Source organism: Cebus imitator, unplaced genomic scaffold (assembly GCF_001604975.1).
Source record: "Cebus imitator isolate Cc_AM_T3 unplaced genomic scaffold, Cebus_imitator-1.0 Scaffold99, whole genome shotgun sequence".
NCBI lineage: Eukaryota > Metazoa > Chordata > Mammalia > Primates > Cebidae > Cebus > Cebus imitator.
This window is the reverse complement of record NW_016107414.1, coordinates 1,228,344-1,239,979: the sequence shown is the minus strand read 5'-3', so window position 1 is coordinate 1,239,979 and position 11,636 is coordinate 1,228,344. Positions and strand designations below refer to the sequence as shown.

Here is an 11,636-nt window from a genome sequence, read left to right as displayed (position 1 = left end):
TTCACCGTGCTGACCAGGATGGTCTCGATCTCTTGACCTCGTGATCCACCCGCCTCGGCCTCCCAAAGTGCTGGGATTACAGGCTTGAGCCACCGCGCCCGGCCTCTGGATGACTCTTAAAGGTGGGATGGGAGGACAAGTTGAGTTCAAAAGCTTTTTTTTTTTTTTTAGGCAGTGTCTTGCTCTGTCACCCAGGCTGGAGTACGCCATCTTGGCTCACTGCAACCTCTGCCTCTCAGGTTCAAGCAATTTTCCTGCCGTAGCCTCCTAGGTAGGTAGGACTACGGGCATGTGCCACCATGTGTGGCTAATTTTTTGTATACTTAGTAGAGACGGGTTTTCACCATGTTGGTCAGGCTAGTCTCGAACTCCTGACTTCAAAGCAATCCACCTAGTGCTGGGATTACAGGTGTGAGCCACTGTACCCGGACAGTTCAAAAGCTTTTTTAAAAAAATGCATGCATCTGTACCATAGCTCTGATACATTCCTGCTGGGATTTGTGTCATGGGATGGGATATGGGAACAAACAAGCATGGCAAGACTTGGAGACTGCAAAAATGGGGGGCTACGGCAGCAGCAGAGACCCCTGTGCTGAGGACACCTCCCACAGGCTGCGTGCAGACCGCTGGCACCGGGAGAGGGTCTCGCAGGCCTGGGAAGTGTGCCCCGAGCACTGGCAGGACACCAACACCAAGTCCACTCCAGGCCTAGGATCCCCAGCTGACTCTCTTCCCTGAATCCTTCATTCTACATTCTCATACTCCAATCACAACCTTTAACTCAGATGAGAAATAATTTTTTAAAAATAGTAACAGCAGAAAAAAGTTGTTGGCATCAAATTCTGACCCTATCCATGAAATTTCCTAATTTGTGAAACCCAGCTGCATTGTTACTGTATTTAATCTTTAGCCCTTCCCTGTAACTTAGTTCCATCTGAGTGTACTGTTTGCCCAGTCCTGACCGCGCTAAATACCGGCCTAAGCCTGTTTCCCAACACACAGTGGGACTCCGAAAATTAACTGGTGGAAAACTGGCAGTGATGAGTCAATGATGTTTCATGTTAGTACCGCCAGATCTGTTAGAAGGTACAAATAAAGCAAATTAACTAAAATTAATTAAAATGACCATGACACACCTTAAGTTTGGAAAGGGCAGTCTCTCTGTAATTAAGAACAGCAGTGGCTATGCTTAAACCTTCAAGCAAGCTGCTGTATATCTAACCAAGCTCAAAAATTTCAGTCAATATTCAGATTGGATCTGCATTCTACGTTAGAGCAAACACATTTTGATTTCGTGGCCCTGAGTACTAGATAAAATGCAGAACTCTTAGACAAATCTGGGACTTATTTCTTCACCACAAGTAATTTATTTGTAATTTGTACACCTTTACATATTATTTTCACTAATTACTAATCAAAGAGACAAAGAGATCCAATTTTCTATTTTAACTTCATAAAAGAGAATACACATTACTTCCTGCATACATTTTATATGAATAGTATCTTTGGCAAAGACTGTTTGTAACAGATTCTACTGTTAGTTACACTTGACATAACTTGTATAGCAGCCTCTACTAAGACATCACGAAGCTTCAAGTCCAAGAGTGGCCTCACCTCTACGCTGGCGTACTTGCACATGGAGCATTTAAAGGGTTTCTCATGAGTATGTTTATAGCGTCTGTGTCGGACAAGTTCTCCACTGGTGACAAATGCCATGTTGCAGTCGCTACACTTATAGGGCCTGGTTCCTGTAAAATCACAGTTCCTGCTTTTAAAACAAGACTTAACCAAAAACTCCAAGGAATTCATAGCTTTTAAATTATACTCAGTCTCAAATATGCTTTAAAAATTAAGAAGAGGCTCTTTATAAATACCATAGATACACGTGAGAAAAATCTTTGTAACTCAGTATTTTTAATGGAAATTCTAGAAAAAAGAAAGACTAAAGTATAAAACGCTACACAATGCTACTGTAGAAGCAGGGGATTCACATTCTTACATAAGCCTGAACACACACTATTCCAGAGAAATGCCTGCCCTGAGGTTTTACCTGTGTGGGTATTGACATGGTTCCGTAGCAGAGTGGCTGTGCGGAAGGTTTTCAGGCAGAGGTGACACAGGTGAGGCTTCTCACTGGTGTGAGTTTTCATGTGACGATGAAAACTTGACATTCTTGAAGAGGTGAACACGCAGACATCACAGCAGAAGGTTCGCTTTGCTCCTATAGGCAGGGAATAGTTTATGTGTTCATTTATTTCGAGGTTCAAATTCCATTTAAATATTTGAAAGTAAATAGGCACATCCTCTTTTCAACTAACGCGGGAACTGAACAGTAGAACATGCTATTAATTCATAAGCTGATGGAAGCAATTCAGGACACCATGTTTCTGGATAACAAGCAGTGCCTTTTCTGTTTTGAGATGGGCTGATGTCTGTTTCTGGACACACAGTGGCCTAGGTACTCTGCTCATCCTTCTTGCTAAGAAAAAAAAATGCTAGGGGGAAGACGCCTGAACATTTCAGAATGTCTTGTAGACCTAAGGAGACACGAGAAAAGACACAACACTTGCCTAAAGTGGGGCACCTGTGAAGAGATTCTCCTATAAAAATGTGGCCCTGAAGGGATGCATTCTCTGTAGGGTGAACTGAAGATAACCTGCCCCATCCCTGCATCCTTCACTCCAGCCAGGGGACTGCAAGAAAAACCAGCTAGAATTGTGCCATCCAAAACCATAGCCATGAGCCAACTGTGACTCTTAAATTTTGACTTAAACTAATTAAATTTAAATAGAATTCAACCTTTAGTTCCTCTGTTGTAAGCTACATTTCAGCTGCCCAAAGGCTGCATGGAGATAGTGGCTACCATACTGAACAGGGCAGATAAAGACCACTGCCATCAGCAAAGGCAGCTCTCTTGGATAATGCTGGTATAGCACTGACTGAAAGGTGAAGAAATCCCTCCCAAGAAGATGGCTCCAAAGAGGGAAGGTGGCCCCAGTGAGCACGTCCTGAGTGGTTCTAACAGCGACCCTTGGGGGATCTGGTTTAAGACAGTTTTTGACCATCACTGCCTGGCAGAAATTAATATACATCATCCCCTCAAAGAACCCACTTTCACCCCAGGCTTCAAGGGATTCCCACAGACAACACTAAAAAGAATCTATGAGCTCACAACGATAAACAAGATGCCAGTGTGAGGGCAGTGGAAGACAAACAGAAGGCCCAGACCTATGAAGACTTCAGGTGTTGGAAACATCAAATACAGAAGATGGCTGAGTTACTATTCCAAAAATCCATCCCTCCATAAAAGCAATGAAAACAATTGGCAAAAAAAATGTCACAAGCAACTTTTTCAGGACACTGGAAACTAATCGGAAGCTTCCAGAAACCAGGGGAAACACATAATTTTAAAAATCTAGCTGATTCTCAGTAAAAAAGAGAGCTTGGTAGAATTCTAATGCTGGTTCCATTCTCTGCTACCTAGCTCAAGAGTAGCCTTGAAAATAACAGTCCAAGCTAGGTGTGGTGGCTCATGGCTGCAATCTTAGCACTTTGAGGGGATGAGGGAGGGGGGATCACTTGAGGCCAGGAGTTTGAGACCAGCCTGAGTGACATAGCAAGGCCTCATCTCTATTTTTTTTTTAAACACAAAATACAGTAATACTAAAAAGAAATTAACAGCTTAAATGCACAGTATCAGTACCAGACAGAGCAGAATAGACTTCATTCACAAGAAATTATAATTTTTGCTTTCACCTGCCTAGTGGCTTCCTAGAAAAGACCATGTTAAAAGGGTTGCCTTTATCTTGCCTAACATGGAAACTGCCCAGTGCTAACGAGGCTACCTGGAGTAAGGTGAGTGGAGGGATGTTTGCTGAAAACATTCACAGGCAATAGATATCAGTGAGGGCAAATAATGAACTAACGAAAACCTTGGGAGGAAAGGCTGAGGAATGAGATGCTTTGGGGAAGAAGGGCACAGACAAGCTCTAACATATTCCTTGGAATAGAGAAGTCCATGAGTACGCTCCTGGCTCAGGAACAAACTGAGAAGGCTGAGAAGGCTCCAAGCTCTCATCATTGGCTGACCTCAATGCTCTCAGGAAGCAGGAAGTAAAGGCTAAGTCAGAGCTGGATGAATGCTGGGAGGGCCAGCTCTAATAAACACACAGAGCTCTTCAGCAAAGACTGAGAGGTTTAAGAAATTTTTTTTTTTTTTTGGTTTCAGGTGTTGAGGAAAATCTTTGTCTAGCCACTAACAGAGACTTCAGCAGCCACACAAAGCAAAGCAAACAGGCTTTACAAAGTTAGTTCAAAAATATCACCAAACAAACAATGAATGCAACCAGCAGCAACAGCTAACCCTGGGGAGGAAAGAATCTGATTTACAAAGTTGCCACGTTATAATGTTCCAAATGGCCAGTTTTCAGTAAAAAATTATAAGGCATGCAAAGAAACAAAAAAATATGATAGCCCATTCAGAGAAAAAATAATTAATAGAACCTGTCCTTGAGGAAGTCCCAGGATTGGATATACTAGAAAAAGACTTTAAATCATATATATACACATAGTTTTTGGAGACCAGGTCTTGCTATGTTGTGCAGGCTGGTCTTGAACTCTCTTGGGCTCAAACCATCCTCCCACCTTCACCTTTCTTTTTTTTTTTTTGAGACAGAGTTTCGCTCTGTTGCCCAGACTGGAGTGCAGTGGTGTGATCTCGGCTCACTGCAACCTCCACCTCCCAGATTTAAGGATTTCTCCTGCCTCAGCCTCCTGAATAGCTGGGACTACAGATGCCCGCCACCACGCCAGGCTAATTTTTGTATTTTCAGTCGAGATGGGGTTTCACCATGTTGGCCAGGCTAGTCTTGAACTCCTAACCTTGTGATCTGCCCACCTCGGCCTCCCAAAGTGTTGGGATTACAGGCATAAGCCACCACGCCTGGCCCCTAAATCATATTTTATCTAAAACACATTTTATCTAAAAATATGTTCAAAGAAATAAAGAAAACTTGAGTCTAAAGGACTAAAAGAAAGGCCAGACATGGTGGCTCACATCTATAATTCTAAAGCTTTGTGAGGCCAAGGTGGGAGGACTGCTTGAGGCCAGGAGCTTGATACCAGCCTGGGCAACACAGTGAGACCCTGTCTCTATCAAAAATTTAAAAATTTGGCAGGTGTGGTGGGGTATGCCTGTAGTTCCAGCTACTCAGGAGGCTGAGGCAGGAAGCTTGCTTGAGCCCAGGAGTCTGAAACTGCAGTGAGCTATGATTGTTCCACTGCACTTCAGCTTAGTGACAGAGTGAGACCCTTTCTCAAAAAAACAAACAAACAAACAAAAAACGAAACAAAAACATGAAAATGATGCTTCAGCAAATTGAGAATACCAATAGATAAAATTTACTTAAAAAAATAGAACTTCTGGAATTGAAAAATACAATAAGTGAAATGAAAAGTTCAACAGAGGGACTCAACAGCAGAGCTGAGCAAAAAGAAGAGTCAGTGAACCTGAAGTCAGGTCAAATGAGATTATTCACTTTGAGGGAAAGAAAGGAAAAAAAGAACAAAGAAAAATGAGCAGAGCCTAAGAGATCTGTGGGACATAACCAAGCACACCAACATACACACAATGGGAGGCCCAAAGTGAAGGAGAAGAGTACTTGAAGAAATAATTGCCAAAACTCCCAAAATTTGACACAAAAATCTATACATTGAAAAGCTTAATAAATTTCAAGCAGGATAAAGTAAACAAGATCCACGTAAAGACACATCATAATCAGATTGCTGAAAGACAAAGAATGAATCTTGAAAGCAGCAAGACATGCCTTGTCACATACATGGGATTATCAATAAGATTAACTGCTGATTTGTCATCAGAAATCATGGAGGCCAGAAAGTAGTGGAACGGCATTCAAAGTGCTGTAAGAAAAAAAAAAAATCAAACAAGAATTCTATGTGTGACAAAACCTCATTTCAAAAATGAAGGCAAAATTAAGACATTACCAGAAACATAAAAACTGAGCAAGCCTTCATTGGCAGATTTATCCTACAAAAAAAACACTAAAGAGACTCCAACAGGCTGAAATGAAAGGACACTAAACAATAACTCAAATCCATATGAAAAAACAAAGACAGTGGTAGAAGTAACAACACATGCAAATATAAAAGACAATATACATTTTTAATGTGTAATGCTCTTTTTTCCTATCTGATTCAAAGAAAGCATAAAGCAATGACTATAAATCTATGTTGATAGTATATAATTTATAAAGATACACTCTGTGACAATAACAACAGGAAGTGAAGTGGGGAATGGAATTGTATAGGAGCAAAGTTTCTTTAATATACCATTGAAATTAAATTGGCATTAACCTAACCAGATTATTATAAATTGAGATGTTAAATGTAACACCAAGGACAACTAAAGAAAATAACTCAAAAATATATAGTAAAATAATAAAAGAATTAAAATGATACCCTGGGCAGTGGCTATTCAGTACAAAAGAAAGGAGTAATAAAAGAACTGAGAAATAGAAGATGTGACATTTAAAAAACAAATACAGAAATAATGAGATAAACACCCCCCCCCCTTTTTTTTAATCAGTAAAGAGATTAAACTCTCCAGTGAAAAGGTAGGGATTGGCTGAAAAGACACTAAACAAGATGCAATTATTTATCTCCTACAAAAGACTCATTTTAGATTCAAAGACAAATAGGCTGAAAGTAAAAAGATGGAGAAAGATATTCCATACAAATAGTAACCAAAAGAGAGCCAGGGTGGCTACACAAATATCAGACTATACTAACTTTAAGACAAAATTGTTATAAAAGACAAAAGGGCATTATATAATAATGAAAGGGTCCATCTATCATAAAGTTACAATTATAAACATGTATGTGGCCAGGCATATATGTAGCTCATACCCGTAATCCCAGCACTTGGAAGGCAGAGGCAGGCAGATCATTTGAGGTCAGGAGTTTGAGACCAGCCTGGCCAACATGATGAAACCCCATCTCTACTAAAAATACAAAAACTAGCCGGGTGTGGTGGCACATGCCTGCAATCTCAGCTACTCAGGAGGCTGAGGCAGGAGAATTGCTTGAATCTGGGAGACAGAGGTTGCAGTGAGCCAAGACTATGCCATTGCACTTCAAGCCTGGAGGCAAAGTGAGACTCCATCTCAAAATAACCCAACCAACCAACCAAATATATATGCACCTAATAACAGTCCCAAAATATAAAGAGACACAAACAGAAACACACAGGAATAATTATATGTGATAACAGAGGCAGAGACTGGAGCAATGCATCTGTACGCCAATGAATGGCATGACTGCTGGCAATACCAGAAGCTAAGAGAAAGGCATGAAATATATTCTCCCTGACAGCCTTCCAAGAGAGCATGGCTTTGCCAACACCTCGATTTCACACTTGAAGCTTCCAGAACTGTGAGAGGTATGTCTCTGTTGTTTGAAGTCACTCAGTTTGTGGTGCTTTGTCTTGGCATCCCTGGGAAGCTAACAAATTGCCAGTTAAAAATGGGCCGAATATTTGAATAGCCATTTTTTCCAAAGAAGATACATAAGTGGCCAATGAGCACATGAAGAGATACTCAATACCTTTAGTCATTAGATAAATGGAAACCAAAAGTACAACAAAATACCTCTTCACATCTGCTAGAATGGCTATAATTAAACAATAACAACAAAGAAAGTAGCCATTGTGAGGATGTGGAGAAACTGGAAGCTACACACACGGCTGGTGGAAATTCAAACTGGTGCAGCTGCCACGGAAAATAATGTGGTAGCTCCTCAAGAAGTTAAATATAGAGTAAACCACATGATCCAACAATTCCACTTCTAAGTGTATACCCGAAAGGATTGCAAACGGGTGCTCAAACAAAAAACGTGTATACAGGTGGTCATAACAGCACCATTCACACTAGCTGAAAGGTAGACACAACTGCAGTGTATATCTATGAATGAATGCATAAATAAAATGTGGTGTACCCATACAGGGATTACTGCTTAACCATTAAAAGTGAATGAAGCACTGACATGTGCTACAATACCAATGAACCCTGAAAACATTATGCAAAGCTAAAGAATCTAGACACAAACGGCCACATGGTATACATATATGATTCAACTTCTGGAAAATGTATAGAACAGGAAAATCTATAGAAACAAAAAATAAATGACTGGTAGCCAGGGGCTGGGGAGGGGGAAGGGAGTAGGAAGCAACTGCCTAACAGGTACAGGCCTCTTATTGGGGTGATAAAAATATTCTGGAATTTAGACAGTGATTGGTGATGGTTCTACAAATTTATGACTACATCAAAAACCTAAAAATGAGCTAGAAATGGTAAAATGTGGGGTACGAAGCTCTTGATTTAAACACATGAGAAACTACTATGTACCAAGAGGCTGCAAACTCAATCATCTATGGAAGGCAGAGGCAAGAAACCTAAGTGAAGGGCCCTGACTACATGTAAGAAGAATGAGATGGTGGTGGCAGTGTGTTTGGGCAGCATTCTCCTTTTCTACACCGAGTCACTTTCCAATCCCCGGCACCTGTTGCCAGAAGGAAGGAAACTGTGCCAAATGTTGCAAGATACAATTTTTTAAAAGAGCCAGAAATGGAAATTTTGGGGGTGAAATCTCTTGATTTAAATAAGCGAGAAACTAATATTTTTTTAAAAAATAAGCTGAACAAATAATTTTCATAGCACAGATTCATCCTGTGGGCTGCTGGAATGCAATCTCAGTTTAATATGACTTTAATATTGCTTCAGGGTCTCCCTAATCTGGCCCTATCCACCTCTCTGAGCCCCCAGGCCTACAGACACAGTAGAGCTCTCCACCTTCACATAGAAAGCAGATACTTTCAGAGCTACGCGCCCAGACCACTTTCTAGTGCCTGGAATCACGATCCCTGTCTTAATGGCTTCTTTGTCCTGGACTCACCTAAATATCACCTCCCTTAGAAGGCACCCTCCACTGCTTCCTGAAGGAGGAATCATTCCTTCTCCCGGCCCTGAAGCACACAAGACCTCACCACCTGTCCTGTAATGACTCGTCCCCCATATTCCTATGGGGTGCAAACTAGACAGCAAAGACCAGGGCTTGGCCTTCTATACTTATGTGCACAAGGCTTGCGGGAACATTTTTACTGTGCTTTTAAAACGTTTGTGTGCAAAATGCAAAACGCTTATGGATTTGATTCACAATACAGAACATTAGTTTAAAATTTTTCCCGTTTCCTGACATTTTGAAAGCAACTAAAAGTCAACTACTTAAAACTTCAATCACCATCACCGTCCCATAAAGAAAAACAGCAGCCCAGTTTTATGGAGTGTCTTCTATGAGATGAACTAGCCTACCCTTTGTCTGCCTTTGATTTTTTGCAGATTTGGCCTTTTCAACATTTGCTGGAACAGCTATAGGTTGATCCTCTTGTTCTTCCACGTTTAAATTTGAAATTTTCAGAAAGATTTCGTCACTTCCTTTGTCTCCTGGCATCGCTCCCAAATGTAAGAATTGCTCCTTTGTTCTTTCAGCCAATCTCCTTTCAGGCAATAACTGCTCTTTCTCCTGCCTTTCCTGGAGCTAGAAAACAACAATAAATATTCAAACAAATACACTATTAATTTCAATATGATTAAATTTTTGCCTGGATAAACCACAGAATACAAAAAGCAAAGCAAAAGTTGAAGATTATGCATCACAATGTTAATTATTTAGCATCAGGGTTGTGGCAGTGAAACTTAACACTTTTTAAAAAACTTAATGTACCTTACAGTATTCCAATTAGCACAACTTCTAAAATCTTTTAAAGAAAGAACATAAGATCTCTCAGGATTTTCCTGGGAAGTATTTTTACCGTCTTTAATTGGAAAAATACCTTGTCCAGACATAGTACTGCATAAAAGCTGACTTGAATTTTTTTTTTTTTTTTTTTCATGTAAGGGGTTGGTTTATTAAAACCAGCTGTACCTTAGTCAGTCCAGCACTTTCAGCCAGGCTCCCTGCTAACTTGCTCTCTTCACTGGCCAGCACATTATCCTCTAGAAGGTGGAGCTGCAACACCTCCATCTCTTGCAGGGAGTACAGCTCTTCCTGGATACTAATGGCCAAATACTGCTGCAAGCTCTGCTGGGGCCCCTCCTCAAGCCACAGCAACCCAGGGCCAGCCTGCTGCACCATCACCTGCCCCCCTTCCTGCTGCTGTATGCTCAGCAAGCTCAAATCCTGCAACTCGAAAGCTTCAGACGTGAAGGGCGCCGTCTGCAGGGTCAGGATGTGCTTCTCACTCTCCTCGGAGGAAGCGGGCACCAGCTCCAGCTCTTCCTCCAGGACACTGTCCTGGAGGGCCCCAGCGGTACACTCGGCCTCCAGCTCACCAGGACTCCGATGGTCTTTCTCTCTGTACACTCCGTCTTCTTCCTCCTCCTTCAGGCCTTTTTCCGGCATCAACTCGAGTTCTTTGATTTTGGTGAATTGCTCAGAAAGGACAGAGATCTCAGTGGCTGCCATGATGACTTGGAGCCTGTATGAGAAAGAAGCAAGCGATTTTCACAGGGGGAGAAAAGGGGGTCCTGGGGCCTAGCAGGCTTTGGAGTTGAAACAAGGTCTGGCCTCAAAAGGCTTTGGACCTAGTAGCATCGGGACAATGCTGATCTGGCCTGGGTCTAGGAGCGGGTGGAGGCTGAGCAGGATTTATCTGAAGCAGGATTTTGCACAAAACTCTAGGAGGAACAGGTTTGGGCCTCTGCAGACTTGGGGCACATCCTGAGCCTGCAGGGTCCCGCCTGAGCAGGCTCCGGCCCGGTGCGTATCCTGGGCCTAGCGAAGTTCGGGCTCTGGGTCAGTGCATGTGCATATCCCAAGCGTAGCAAGGTTTGGGCCCTAGCAGGCGCTGGGCCTGTGCCCATCCTGGGCCTAGCGAGGTTCGGGCGGACATTCCCCTGGTGCACGGTTCTGTACCTAGAACCCTCAGAGCCAGGCAGGCTTTGGGCCTAGTGGCCTCGACCCCACCCAGACTTGGCCAAGCAGGCCTCAGCCAGGCCAAGCACACCCATCTGGAGGCCTGGCAGTGCCCCTGCTTTACGCTGCCCCCCACACCCGCCCCACCCTCCGGGGCAGCCCCTCAGCCTCTGCCGCCTGCCCTCGGGCCTTTCCGGCCAACCCCTCCGCCCACGCCCAGAGCAGCCCTTGCTCTTGGAGGAGGGCCGGCGGGCTGGATCCTGCCCGGGGCGGCCCCTCACCGCCAGAGGCGTGGCCGGTGTGCCCTGCCCACTGCGTCGGTCTCCTGTGGGCTCCACCTCGTGCGCCAGGTGCTGCAGGCCACAGCCCGCCGCCGCCAGGCTGGCGCGAGTGAAGGGTGGCAGTGCGCAGGCGCGGGGCGGACAGAGGGGGCGCGAGGGGGCGCGAGGGGGCGGAGCCAGGCGGGGTTGGGGGAGGGGTGATTACTGTGGGGGGAGGGGAGGAGGGCCCCGCAGGGGGCACTGGTGAACCTGGGGTGCGTGAGGAGCGGGGGAGGGTCTCACACGGGGCACTGGGAGACCTGGAGGGGGTGGATAACGAGGGGAGGAGGGTCTGCAGGGGTCGCTGGAAGACCTGGGTAGGTGGGCGCC

At 43.8% G+C, this 11,636-nt stretch overlaps 1 protein-coding gene across 2 annotated transcripts in view; it reads right to left on the bottom strand.

Moving 5' to 3' along the window:
• Positions 1–10,956, bottom strand: part of CTCFL (CCCTC-binding factor like) — a 29,978-nt gene extending 19,022 nt beyond the window's left edge. Inside the window, exons 1-4 of one of the 2 annotated variants that reach the window (XR_005201558.1) lie at positions 9,997–10,956; positions 9,384–9,609; positions 2,051–2,221; positions 1,615–1,748 (exon numbers count right to left, since the gene is read on the bottom strand). Coding sequence is in view for 1 of the 2 variants with exons in the window: in XM_037741356.1 (XP_037597284.1) it covers positions 1,615–1,748; positions 2,051–2,221; positions 9,384–9,609; positions 9,997–10,536 (1,071 nt within the window). In the remaining variant the exon portion in view is untranslated. The remainder of the gene's footprint in view (positions 1–1,614; positions 1,749–2,050; positions 2,222–9,383; positions 9,610–9,996) is intronic. The other variant, XM_037741356.1, reaches the window with a different exon arrangement.
• Between the last annotated feature and the right edge of the window lie 680 nt (positions 10,957–11,636).